General features: G+C 36.8%; 2 protein-coding genes across 5 annotated transcripts; one reads left to right on the plus strand and one right to left on the minus strand.

Annotated features, from left to right (window-relative positions):
- The first annotated feature begins 4,039 nt into the window (after positions 1 to 4,039).
- On the plus strand, positions 4,040 to 7,398 carry LOC116001649 (ABC transporter I family member 1). Of its 4 annotated transcripts, XM_031241548.1 has the most exons (3): positions 4,075 to 4,090; positions 5,247 to 5,318; positions 6,343 to 7,398. In XM_031241548.1, exon 3 carries the CDS (start codon positions 6,362 to 6,364, stop codon positions 7,049 to 7,051), a length of 690 nt encoding a protein of 229 aa, XP_031097408.1. In that variant the 5' UTR covers positions 4,075 to 4,090; positions 5,247 to 5,318; positions 6,343 to 6,361; the 3' UTR covers positions 7,052 to 7,398. The 4 variants fall into 4 exon arrangements, with proteins under 4 accessions (XP_031097406.1, XP_031097408.1, XP_031097405.1 ...); XM_031241546.1 differs by lacking the exon at positions 5,247 to 5,318 and having other exon boundaries at positions 4,040 to 4,090; XM_031241545.1 differs by lacking the exons at positions 4,075 to 4,090; positions 5,247 to 5,318 and adding an exon at positions 4,116 to 4,427.
- A 376-nt stretch (positions 7,399 to 7,774) lies between these two features.
- On the minus strand, positions 7,775 to 10,119 carry LOC116001541 (ribosomal RNA small subunit methyltransferase-like). Its single transcript, XM_031241420.1, has 2 exons — positions 9,707 to 10,119; positions 7,775 to 8,727 (listed from the first exon to the last, which is right to left on the minus strand). Exons 1-2 carry the CDS (start codon positions 10,013 to 10,015, stop codon positions 7,987 to 7,989), a joined length of 1,050 nt encoding a protein of 349 aa, XP_031097280.1. The 5' UTR covers positions 10,016 to 10,119; the 3' UTR covers positions 7,775 to 7,986.
- Positions 10,120 to 11,543: the final 1,424 nt, after the last annotated feature.

Below are 11,543 nucleotides of genomic sequence, written 5' to 3' on the forward strand. Positions count from 1 at the left end.
CATGTTTTCTCTTAAAGAAAACTCCATCTCCTTACTATGGAATAGGGAGAAACTTGATCCTTTTCGCCCCGACCGAGGTCTCCGCCAGGGTAACCCTGTGGCTCACTATCTCTTTATCCTGGTTATGGAAAAACTCCCATGGATGATCCAGACTAAGGTCAACAGGAAGAATTAGAAACCTGTAGTGGTCTCGAGAGGTGGAACTAGTGTCTCCCACTTATTTTTTGTCGATGATCTAATGTTTTTTGCTGAGGCCTCCTAAGCTTAGGGTCGAGTCATCATGGACTATCTGGATGACTTTTCGAGGAAATCAGGTTTGATCATTAATGTGAATAAATCCTGTATTTTTTGCAGTCCTAACACCAGTGCAGGGACCAAAAGAGATTTGAAGAGGACCATGGGCATTCCGGTCTCTGACAACTTGGGGAACTATCTTGGCGTCCCTATTCTCTAGCAGTGAGTTACCAAATAGACCTTCACGTATATCCTAGAAGGAATGAAACGGAAGCTAGCTAATTGGAAGGAGGAGACTCTCAGCCTTGCGGGACGCAGAGTGCTTGTCAAATCGGTGCTTGCAACTCTACATGTCTACTCCATGCAGGCCTTTAAACTCCTAGTGGTAGCCTGCAATGATATTGACAGAATCTGTAGGGGCTTTCTCTAGGGAGACTCTGAAATTAAAAATAAAATTCACTTGGTTGGGTGGAATGAGGTATACAGACCTAAGAGTGCAGGAGGTTTGGGGCTTAGACGGTGCGTGGACTTTAATGAAGCTCTCCTAGCCAAGCTCGCTTGGGAAATGAACACTTGTGAGGACAAACTTTGTGTGCGTATCATGAAAGAAAAAATACATAAAAGACGAAAACTTCTTGAAAGCGCCAACCCCTCAACATTCGTCCTGGGGTTGGAGGAGTATCCTAAGAGGTCGATCGACCATTGAATTGGGTGCAGCTTGGAGGGTGGGTTTAGGAGAGTCTCTCAGATTCTGGTTTGATTGGTGGGTTGGGGACAAACCCCTTGGACTCCTCGATGATGTGAACATACCTGATGAGTTTACCCACGCCAAGGTAAGTGATTTCATTCTTCCTAACTGTTCTTGAAATTTTGACAGTTTGCAGGCCATTCTCCCTCGTGATGAAGTCGACAAAATCAGATCAATCCCAATTCCCCTTGACGATCTCGTACCAGATGCTCTCTACTGGCCGACTTCCCCGGGAGGTATGTTTTCTGTGCGTGAAGCCTACAGATACATTGCAGGTGGAGATAGCTCGGATGAGGTAGACTGGGTGTGGAAGATAAAAACCTCTAAGAGGTGCCGTATGTTCCTCTAGTTGGCAGTGAAAGACAAATTGCTCACAAATGCGGTAAGGGTTAGGAAGTAGCTAACAGACGATGACAGTTGTATGGCATGCGCAGAGGCGTGTGAAAGTGTAGACCATATCCTCATGCACTGTGATGCTGCATGGATTTGCTGAAGGATATCGCATACACCGAGGTCATTCGTCAATGGGGCTTCTTCTACGTTTATACATTGGCTCAAACAGAATTGTTCTTCGGCGGACATTATTAATGGCATTCCATGGGGCTTGACTTTCAATTGCACGTGCTGGGAACTTTGGAAATCTCGTAACATGAGGATCTTTGATCGCGTTATCCCCTCACCGCTAGAGATCGTTCGGCGTGTGGAGTTCACGGCAAGGGAGTCCTTCCACTTTGGTTGGTTTTCTGGTCTCGCCTGAGTCATGGTTGGATTAAAATTAACACCGATGGTGCCTTTAAGAAAAGTACGGGGCTTGCTAGCGCAGGTGGCTTGGCGCGGAACCACCTTGGGGATTGGTTATTTGAGTTCATTACTAAAATTGGATTCACTAATAGCTTTGTCGTAGAGTTGTGAGCCTAAGGGAGGGTCTACGGCTAGCAAAAGCTAAGGGCTTTAGGAGAGTGGTTTTGGAGCTAGACTCAGAATCAGTTGTCACCTTAGTCAGTGGTGACCTTGACGATCATGGGTGCTACTCGACCCTTATCAAGGACTGCCAATTCCTTTTGGGCAGTTTCAAGCAGCTAACTCTCCAACATATTCTTAGAGAAGGAAATAGATGTGCGGACCACCTTGCGAACTTAGGGCAACTAGGGGAGTGGGGTATTGTCCTCTTGGCCTCACCTCCCGCTAGCATTGAGGTGCTTCTAGCTGCTGATGCCGCTGGAGCCAGTTCCATGAGAGTTTGGTAGCTTTTGCTCCTCCCGTCCTTGACGAGTCAATCCCACAAAAAAAAGTATAGTTTGAGGGCTTATTTGACTCTTTTCCCAATAAATTAATGCAATAAGTTCTTTGACTAAACTCTTAAAGTAACCTATTAACCAGTTAAACTAGACAAACTTCAATAACCAGATGTTCCCTTGGTTTGCTTCAATATGCCATAGTTTGAATGTTATTTTTAAGGAAAATTGAATTTTTTGTCTTTCAGTTATATCCATGTTACAAATCTAGTCACTGAGTTATATGTGTGACCATCTTTAACTCTTAAGGTATGCACGAAGTGGTGATTTTAGGAGTTGTTATACCATGGACCATGATCCATCTTGCAAGGGAGACCCTGGTCATAAACCGTATATTTTTAGTATTGGAATTGTGAACTTTTAGAATACGAATTGTGTTTTTAAGTCAAAACGCATAACAAATGTAGAAGTGAATTTGTAAATAAAATACAGGGCCATCAAATCCTAATTTATTAATATTGTGTGACTACAATATTTGAAAGGAACTTGTGAATAAAAACAAGGTAATCAATTACATATATTTTAACATTGTGTGTTCGTAGTATACAAATTGTGAATTTTTAAAAGGTAAATTGTGAACATTTAGTATATAAATTGTGTGTCTAAGTCAGAGCAACATCAACATTCAAAACTCGGGTCCATCTTGCAAGGTGGATCCGTGTCCATATAATAATTTGCATGATTTTAGTCCCCCGAGGCTATTTCTACCACCAATTTGTCAAGTGGCTGATTTGGTCCTTCAATGACTAAGATCGTCACTCCATGCATAGCTTAGGGGTTAAAGATAATTATGCATGTAACTCATGGATTAAGTATGTACCATGTGTATAGCTATAAAATAAAAAATGTAAATGTTCCCTTACAACAGGCCTACTGAGCCCCTGGAGATCAAACCTGTGACCTCTCACTTAGGAGGGCCACAGCTATGCAACTTGACCACAAGGTCTTTGGCAAAAAATTACATGTTTGGTCATCTAGTTATACTCGTAGTACATACTTATTAGTCTCTAAGTTATATGCATGACTATATTTAATTCATAAGTTGTGCATGGAGTGGCGATTTTAGTCATTGAATGACCAAATTAGCCACTTTATTAAGTGACAAATTGATGGTAGAAATAGTCTCTGATTGACTAAAATCGTCACTTCGTGCATAACTTAGATGTTAAAGATGACCGCACATATAACTCAGAGGCTAAGTTTGTATCATGGATATAACCGAAGGATAAAAATGTAATTTTTTCGATTATTAAATGTTTGTAATGTAATTAATGATAAAAAAAATATTGTTTTCTATTTTAATAAAATTTTAAATTTTTATATGTTTATATAAATTTCATAATTCATATAATTAAAGAATGAAATATTATCATCACATGGCAGAAATACTAGTAGGTACTAGGTAATAAAAAACAAAATATTATTCTCTACTGAAAATAACATAACTCGGTCCCTACAAATGAATTTTAAAATTTAGATAGAATAAATATTGCTCCATTTGTCTCATTTTATCGGTCATACTTATAATTCATTTTCAAAATATCTATTTCTTCTTTTTTTTTTCTTAGTATTTTTAAATTTGATTTTTTTGTGTTTAATAATACTTTTAAATTTTAATATAATTTATAAATATATAAATTTTGTATATTAATACTAAACTTAATATTATAAAAAATTAGATAAATCGGACATAAAAATATAAAATGGGACGGGAGAGTATAAAATAATTTCTATCCACGATATAATTTGCCCATTCAAGTAAACTAAATCCGACGTCAACGCTACTGCCTACAGGACCTCACGAGTGATCAAGGTAGGCGTGTTTCAGTAGGTAAAATTGAGTTTGATGTATTCAGAAAAGTTGAGTAATTGCTATAATTGAGGGATTAAGCAATGTTAATTCGGGATTAGAGATTTTAAAACCAAAGGCAAGAACAAAAAAAAAAAAAAAGTCTCATTTGCCTTCAGCCAAAAACCTGGTTTAGATGGGAGTGTGAGTTTGCAGATTGCAGCCCAGCATTATTGGCTAAACCACATTCACCATCTGCCATTACTCTACTTCGATTGGAGATCTCTATTTCCAGTTGAATTTTTCTTACCATAACCACCCAGCATCACCATTATAGTGTTTGATGAAATGCCTATGCGAAGTAAGTAGGTTCTTCTAGCATTTCTTTACAAACAAACAGTATTTTGGAGTAGAAAATATTCTTGTGGATTGTCAGAGGTAGTAGTATTTATAAGTATTATTATTGAATTGTTAGTAAATGACTTCTTTTTGCATCAACATCAAGTGTCAAACCCTAAATAAGCCTCTACCTGAAGAAAACCTTGGTGTTCGGAACAGTTGCTCTCTTTCCAAAAACCAAAATAATTCACAGTAGACCTCTGCCTCCCAACTCACCCCCGTTACCTCAAGCCTGAACAACAAGAAATCAGTCAGTCTCCCAATGCCTAAAGGTTTTGGATAAAGGTTTTGAATCACCTGTTACTTCAGGATTAGTAAGTTAATTGATTCGTGTATATTGTTGTATCATTTATGTTCACATGTGTATTATGCTATTATTAACTTGATATGTGCTGACAAAACATTATATGAGATTGTTCTTTAGCTTTTCTATGCAAGTATGGTCACTTTAGTATTTATAGTGGAGTTGAAGGATAACAAAATGTTCATTGTTTAATTTGAAATTTACTCTACTGTAATTTTATCCCTTGGATTGCAATATTGCTCTACAAATAAAATGGAATAGCAAGTACTGGACTACTGAAAACTCTTCTGATGCAAAATAATTGAACAAAGCCCAGATCAATGAATTCAGCTTCCACCAATTGACTATAATGTTGGGTGGCTAGTTTTTATTATGGAGCTGAACTACATAACATATAATATAGTATTTCAGTCATTTATCAAAGGTTTTTATGTAATGAATAATTTAGTAAAGTTGAATATTACTCCAAACCTACAGATTTGAAAGATGAGCAATATAATAAAATCAAGGATGGCCCTTCAACTGTGATATTACTCCAAACCTCAGCTTGTAAGTTAGCTGCAGTAACATCTGTATGAGATATATACTTATATTAGTACTCTCTCTCTTAGACCGTTTTGTCAGTTTGTATACAATTTCAAGATTAAATTAGCATTTTGTTGGCCCTTATGTTAACATTTTTACATTTATACCTTTTTTTTTGGGTATTAAATAGAGTTGATAAAATCAGTTTATTATAATGACCAATGACTGGATGATTAAGACAATTAACGTATTAATAAGGGAGGATTAAACCCTTATTGGAATATACTCAGTATTCCACACATGCACTTTTCTCAACCCAATTTGACAGGTTCTTTTTGCCAAATGGTTGAGGGATATGTCATGGATGAGTGCTATTGTAGTGACTATTTTATGTTTTTTTTTACCATTCATTAGGTCTGTTATTGCTTTTAATTTGTGAGTTATGGTTACTTGAATTTTGTCGATTTTTGTTTTTGTTACTAGGGTTGTCAATTTTTATTCATAATGATTGACAAATTATGGATTGAAAAACCCAAAATTGATCCTGAATACTAAACCGGACTAAATGATTTTTAGATTTTCCATTGGTCTGTTGAGTACAAAACTGTATTTTGGAGTTGAAGTATTTCTGTAGATTGTTAGAGGTAGAAGGCATTTATGTTGTTAAGCTTTATTTTCAGTAATGACTTGATTTGATAGTAACTGTATCTATTTGTGGGGCATCTTGGGTTATTAGTTGATTGATTAATACTGAACTGTACCTATAAACTCCTGATAAGTGTTTCAAGTTTGGACTTATCTGCTTGATTTGTGCTTTCTAAAGAGTAAACTACAGAAGGAGTTTATCGAAATAAGGTCAAAGAAGATTTTCAGAAGCTAGCTGAAATGTCAAACGTATTTAACTTGATATGAGCATATTTCATGGAGCTCATGTAAAAGCTTTTATCATAAAATCACTTGTTTAAGCCTATATTTATTAAGTTCATTTGTTGTTCAAAGTGCTTGACCTATAATTGTTTGAGGACCACTGATATTTCTTTGCTTTCAGATATTATTCACAACTACTGATGTCCTTACGTAGACCACCACTTCCTCGGCTTCTCCTTAAGAATGTAGCTTGCATGAGAAACGCCCAGCAAATCCTCCGCCATGTAAATGTTTCTCTCCACGACGGTGGTGCCCTTGTACTGACAGGCGCTAATGGCTCGGGAAAAACTACCTTTTTGCGCATGTTAGCTGGTTTTGCAAAACCGTCGGCTGGTGAGATACTCTGGAATGGTCATGACATCACTAACTCGGGAGTTTTCGAACAGTACAAACTTCAGCTCAATTGGCTCTCTCTCAAGGATGCTGTGAAGGAGAAGTTCACAGTCCTGGACAATGTTCAATGGTTTGAAGTTCTTGAAGGCAAGCAGGGGAAGTCTTTGCCTGCATTAGAACTCGTGGGGCTCGGGAGATTAGCAAACGAGAAGTCGAGAATGCTTTCCATGGGACAAAGGAAGAGGTTACAACTCGCCAGGCTGTTGGCGATTGATCGGCCTATTTGGTTGCTTGATGAGCCTTCAGTGGCGCTGGATGATGATGGCGTGAAATTGCTTGAAACCATTATTGCTGAGCATAGAAAGAAAGGCGGCATTGTCATTGTAGCCACACATCTACCTATTACAATTGAGGATGCCATGCATTTGAGGTTACCTCCAAGGTTCCCTCGAAGAATGACATTGGTGGATATGCTTGATCGAGGCGGATTGGATTAATACTATGACATCAATAGCCTTTAGCTGTGATGAAGGCACCTAAGTTTTATTTCAGACACCTGATTAACAATCTTCAACAATTAAAGCAAGTACTAGTTCTTTTGTTTCTTCTTTTAAATATAGATACAAGAGTGTAGGAAGAAAATTGCTAGATTGAGGTGGATTGCAATATAAACTTAAGCTATTCTTGCTTTTTGGGTGATTTCTAGAATTGAAATCCCTCTTTCTGTCTTAATGAGTGTAATTTTGAGTTTTTAATGGGTAGTTGAATAGGTGTCAAATTTTGTTCCTGTTAGCCAATAGCTTATTGTATATGCATGTATTAGTGTGCTACATGTTTGCTTTTACTTGATAGTTGATTATATTTGTGAATTGACCAATTAATTACATTAATTGTGTGTATAAACATATTTGGTGAATTGGTGACAAGTGTTTATATAAAAATGTTGCGGAAATTAAGTTAAAAAAAAAAAAAAAACTTTGTCAAAAAATTAAAAATTTACCAAAAGCTGAGAACTCTTTAAAAGTCGCCAAATGCACCTCATTATTTTGGTTAGATTTAAAAGATGATATTTGAATTATTGAAACCTGTAGCACTTGATCCTCTAGCTTCATATTGAGGAGGACAATAGGAAAAGTGAGGAGAAGATTTTCATCCCCAGTGGTGCTAAGGCCAACATTATGGTAAAAGCTCCCAGAACACAAAAATGACAAGCAAAAACATGATCTAAGAGTGATGTTTTCAAGAACAAGTATCATGGGAAATGTTTTAATTGTGGCAGAAAATTATATATGTATGTATATAATGAACCAAAATTGAATTTAGATCATATTGGAAGACCAAAATGGATGAATGCCAACCAGCTGCTTGAGCTAAGAAATATGCATCCAGGCTCGCACAAACAAATATGTATAGATATAAAAAGCAGAGGGGCCTAAGAAAAGTGAATTCCAGCCTTGTTGAACAAAGAAAGTAGGTGCATGAAATCTACTTGCGTGAGTTTGGAAGACCTCTTATCTTCAAATTTCCCTTGCTTCAACACTGACACAACTTTTTCTTTGAAATCTGATCCTTTAGCATCACCATCATCCATATCCATCTCATTGTCATCATCCCCATCGTCCGTGTCCATACTCATGTCTCCAAGCGTATCTCCTAAGGCTGATACAGCCAAAGACATATCTGTGTCCTCTAAGGATCCATTCTCAGGTATCTGCAATGCTTGCAGAGTTTTGTAGTTCTTTTCTAGCAATGAAAGCACCGTCTTTTGTCTAAAAATTGCACCTAGAGTTTTATTCTTCCTATTGAAGCATATTCGAACTAAACCATCCCACTCCTTGAAGTTCAGATTTTGAAACGGCTTCATTGGCTCAATTCTGACTACTGAAGAATCAACCTTAGGTGGAGGTCTGAAATTGTTCCTTCCTACCTTCAGAAGATGGGAGACTCGGGCTAACAGTTGAGTGTTGACAGAAAGGCGGCAATAAAGAGTATCGCCGGGCTGAGCAACAAGCCTCATGGCAAATTCCCTTTGAAACATAATAACTGCAGCCCTGAATAGTGGCCTATGAGATAGTAATTTGAAAGTAAGAGGAGACGAGATTTGGTATGGGATATTTGCCACACAGATGTCAAAGTATGGAAGATCACACTTCAGAACATCCCCTTGTATAATCTGGACCATAACAGTGCAAAAGGCAAACATTCAGCAAGAGACATGATTTGTTTGAAGACAAGTTTATAAAATAAACCTTATAAAAAAGGAGGCAGTAGCTTCAAATAAAGTAAGGCATAGCATATTAATGTTTACACAAAGAAATTGTTACTACAGGACTACATGAGTGGAAGTGAAATGACTATGGTTATTCATATGAAATAATTTAATTCCCTGTCTTTTAGGTAATATGTTTTCAATGGGTAGTAATATATCCTACAGTTTTATACCCCAAAAAAGGAAAAACTGCCATGTTTGTAAAATAATTAGCTTATTTTACCACTATTAGCTGTTTGACTTGGTTAAAAAATTAATATAAGTGTTTGGTTAATAAGTTTTTTGTAACTCTAAAATGCTAATATATATATATATATATATATATACACTAAAAAGATTTTAAAAAAAAAAAAACTGTCCAAAGCAACATTTTCAATTAGATTTTTGAGAAAAGAAATTATCCCAAAGAACTATCAGCTAATTTACCAAACACCTGACTACAAACATTTTCCTACAATCTGCTAATGTTATCAACTACATATACCCTCTAACCCAATCAGCTAGTTATAGAAGACTGGATGGCCTCATGTCATAACCACTGTATTTACTAGTGTCCTTACAAATCTTTCTTGGCGAGACTTGTAGAGAAGATGGATAAGCAAAAAGTATAGGCATTTACAATAAGAAATACAGTAATTAACAAGAGAAATGTTAAACACTTAAACTCCACTAGTTTGTTGTTAGTCTCATGTTCCCCCAGCCTAATTGATAGCTTGTAGATTAACAATCTCCTCATTCCAACTATAGACAGAAATGAATTAATAGCTTTCCATTTATTAAAATTCCTTTTTTTTTGTTCCTTTAAACAGCGTTGCACATTCATAATCATTTAACTATACAGTTAAAAAATCAGTAGAATTTGCAGTTGAATAAGAGAAATTACCTTTAGCTTACTAGGTGGAGTTCCTTGAAATCTCCGTTGCAACTCCAGAACCATACGAGGGTCAAGCTCGACAGCTATGACGGACTTTCCGGCTTCTAGAAGCTTCTTAGTCAAGTTACCAGTACCCGGACCGATTTCGAGGATGACATCGGTTGGTTTGATGCCAGATTTCTCGACGATTGTGTCAACTAACATAGGATTTTTCAGTATGTGCTGACCTTTGGACTTGTGAAATTGTATTCCGCCCTGGTAGTGAGCTCCAGCGGAGCCACGGTGACTTTTTTCTTTGCGTATCTTCCCTCCTGCCATGCTGAATTCTGCGCTGGAGAAAACCCTACGAAGGTTAGGAGCAGCTTTCGGCTTTCTGAGTTAACCAAATGAGGAGGGTTGAGCTTACTTGTGCCGATAAAATAACAGGCTTATTTTCAATGAATAAAGTTTTAAGGGGTTGTTTGGATGGATGAATTTGGGTGTAAAAGAAGTGTAATTCAATAAATTGTTGAATTATATCGTTTGGTTTGGCTAGAGAAAATTGCAATGGGAATTAGAATCACAATAGGAATTAAATATTTGTTAATAATAATGAATTTTAGTGAAAATATTTTATATGTTTGGTAATTCTTCAGTTGTTTATTTATATAAAATATCCAAAATACCAAATTAAAAAAAAAAAGCACTACCAAAGATCTTGTAGTCTAATGACACCAAATAACTATATATATATATATATATATATATATATATATATATATATAAAAGGTTGTGAGTTCAAATCTCAGTTCAACAAAAATGATATTAAATCTTTGTTTCAATATGTTAAGAAAGTAATTAAAGCCTGAAATGAAACTCATCATTACTTCTTGGCCACAAATTATATAGGAAAATTCTACACAGTGCGAAATTATACTCCCAAAAGTGAAACTCCCTGACGTGGCTCCTTAGCTGTCTGGCATCACATCAAACTTTTTTACTTTTTTATTTTTTATTTTGGTTTCTTCCTTGAGAAGACTTGGCGCCCAAACAGAACCATTTCTTTGTTTACCTTTTCTCCATTTCTTCATTTCAGAGCAAGCTTCAAGCTAAGCAAGGGTGGTGGGTTAGATACGGAGGCGGAGGGACAGAGAGAGTGATTATAGGTGAAAGCAATTAACATCAAATAGAGCCTGAGAGCCATTAGCATCAATGAGAGCCATTAGCATCAATGAACGCTTAGATGTGGCTTTGTAAACACTGTCCACCACATGCTTAAATGAAGGCTTTAAGGACAGAGTTCAATCGAGAGTTCGATCGATCCACAAACCATTTGCCACCAACGAGCTTGGGCCGCCGGTAAGACTGCCGTATGCGAGTATATTGCCCAGGATTTGAGAGTAAAATTTGTTGAAATCTTTGGTAAAGTCGGATTTGAGAAAAGCGAGGAGCTGCGAGTTGGGGAATCGGAGCCGATGGGCTATAAGAGAGGAACATTCGGAGAATAGATGAGAGAAAAATGGAGGAGAAGAAGAGGAAGAGGCGAGAAGAAACAGAGAATAGAGGGGAAGAGATAAAGCGGAGAGAAAAATGGGTTGAGAGGGAGTACGGGAGTAGAATAAGTGGAATGATTTAAACCACATAAAATAATTATTTTTTAAATAAAAAGAAATTATAGGTCATGGAGTTTCTTTTGGGAGTACATGTAGAAGGACTCAATTATATACTTTTGCTACACAAGGAAACTCGAGTTGGTCTACAACTTGGAAATTGCGGGAGTTTCATTTTACATGTCATGGTATAACTCTACTGCTACAAAGTACAAGTTATAAAGCATTGGTAGAGAGAGAAAATATCTAAGCCGTCA

Source organism: Ipomoea triloba, chromosome 13, assembly GCF_003576645.1.
Source record: "Ipomoea triloba cultivar NCNSP0323 chromosome 13, ASM357664v1".
Lineage (NCBI taxonomy): Eukaryota > Viridiplantae > Streptophyta > Magnoliopsida > Solanales > Convolvulaceae > Ipomoea > Ipomoea triloba.

Bases quoted from the DNA above. Each gene is read 5' to 3' on its own strand.
- LOC116001541 (XM_031241420.1), bottom strand. From the start codon at position 10,015: ATGGCAGGAGGGAAGATACGCAAAGAAAAAAGTCACCGTGGCTCCGCT. The intron at 8,728-9,706 runs GTAATTTCTCTT...GTTATGGTCCAG, and splicing joins CTCCACCTAGTAAGCTAAAG to ATTATACAAGGGGATGTTCT.
- LOC116001649 (XM_031241546.1), top strand. From the start codon at position 6,362: ATGTCCTTACGTAGACCACCACTTCCTCGGCTTCTCCTTAAGAATGTA.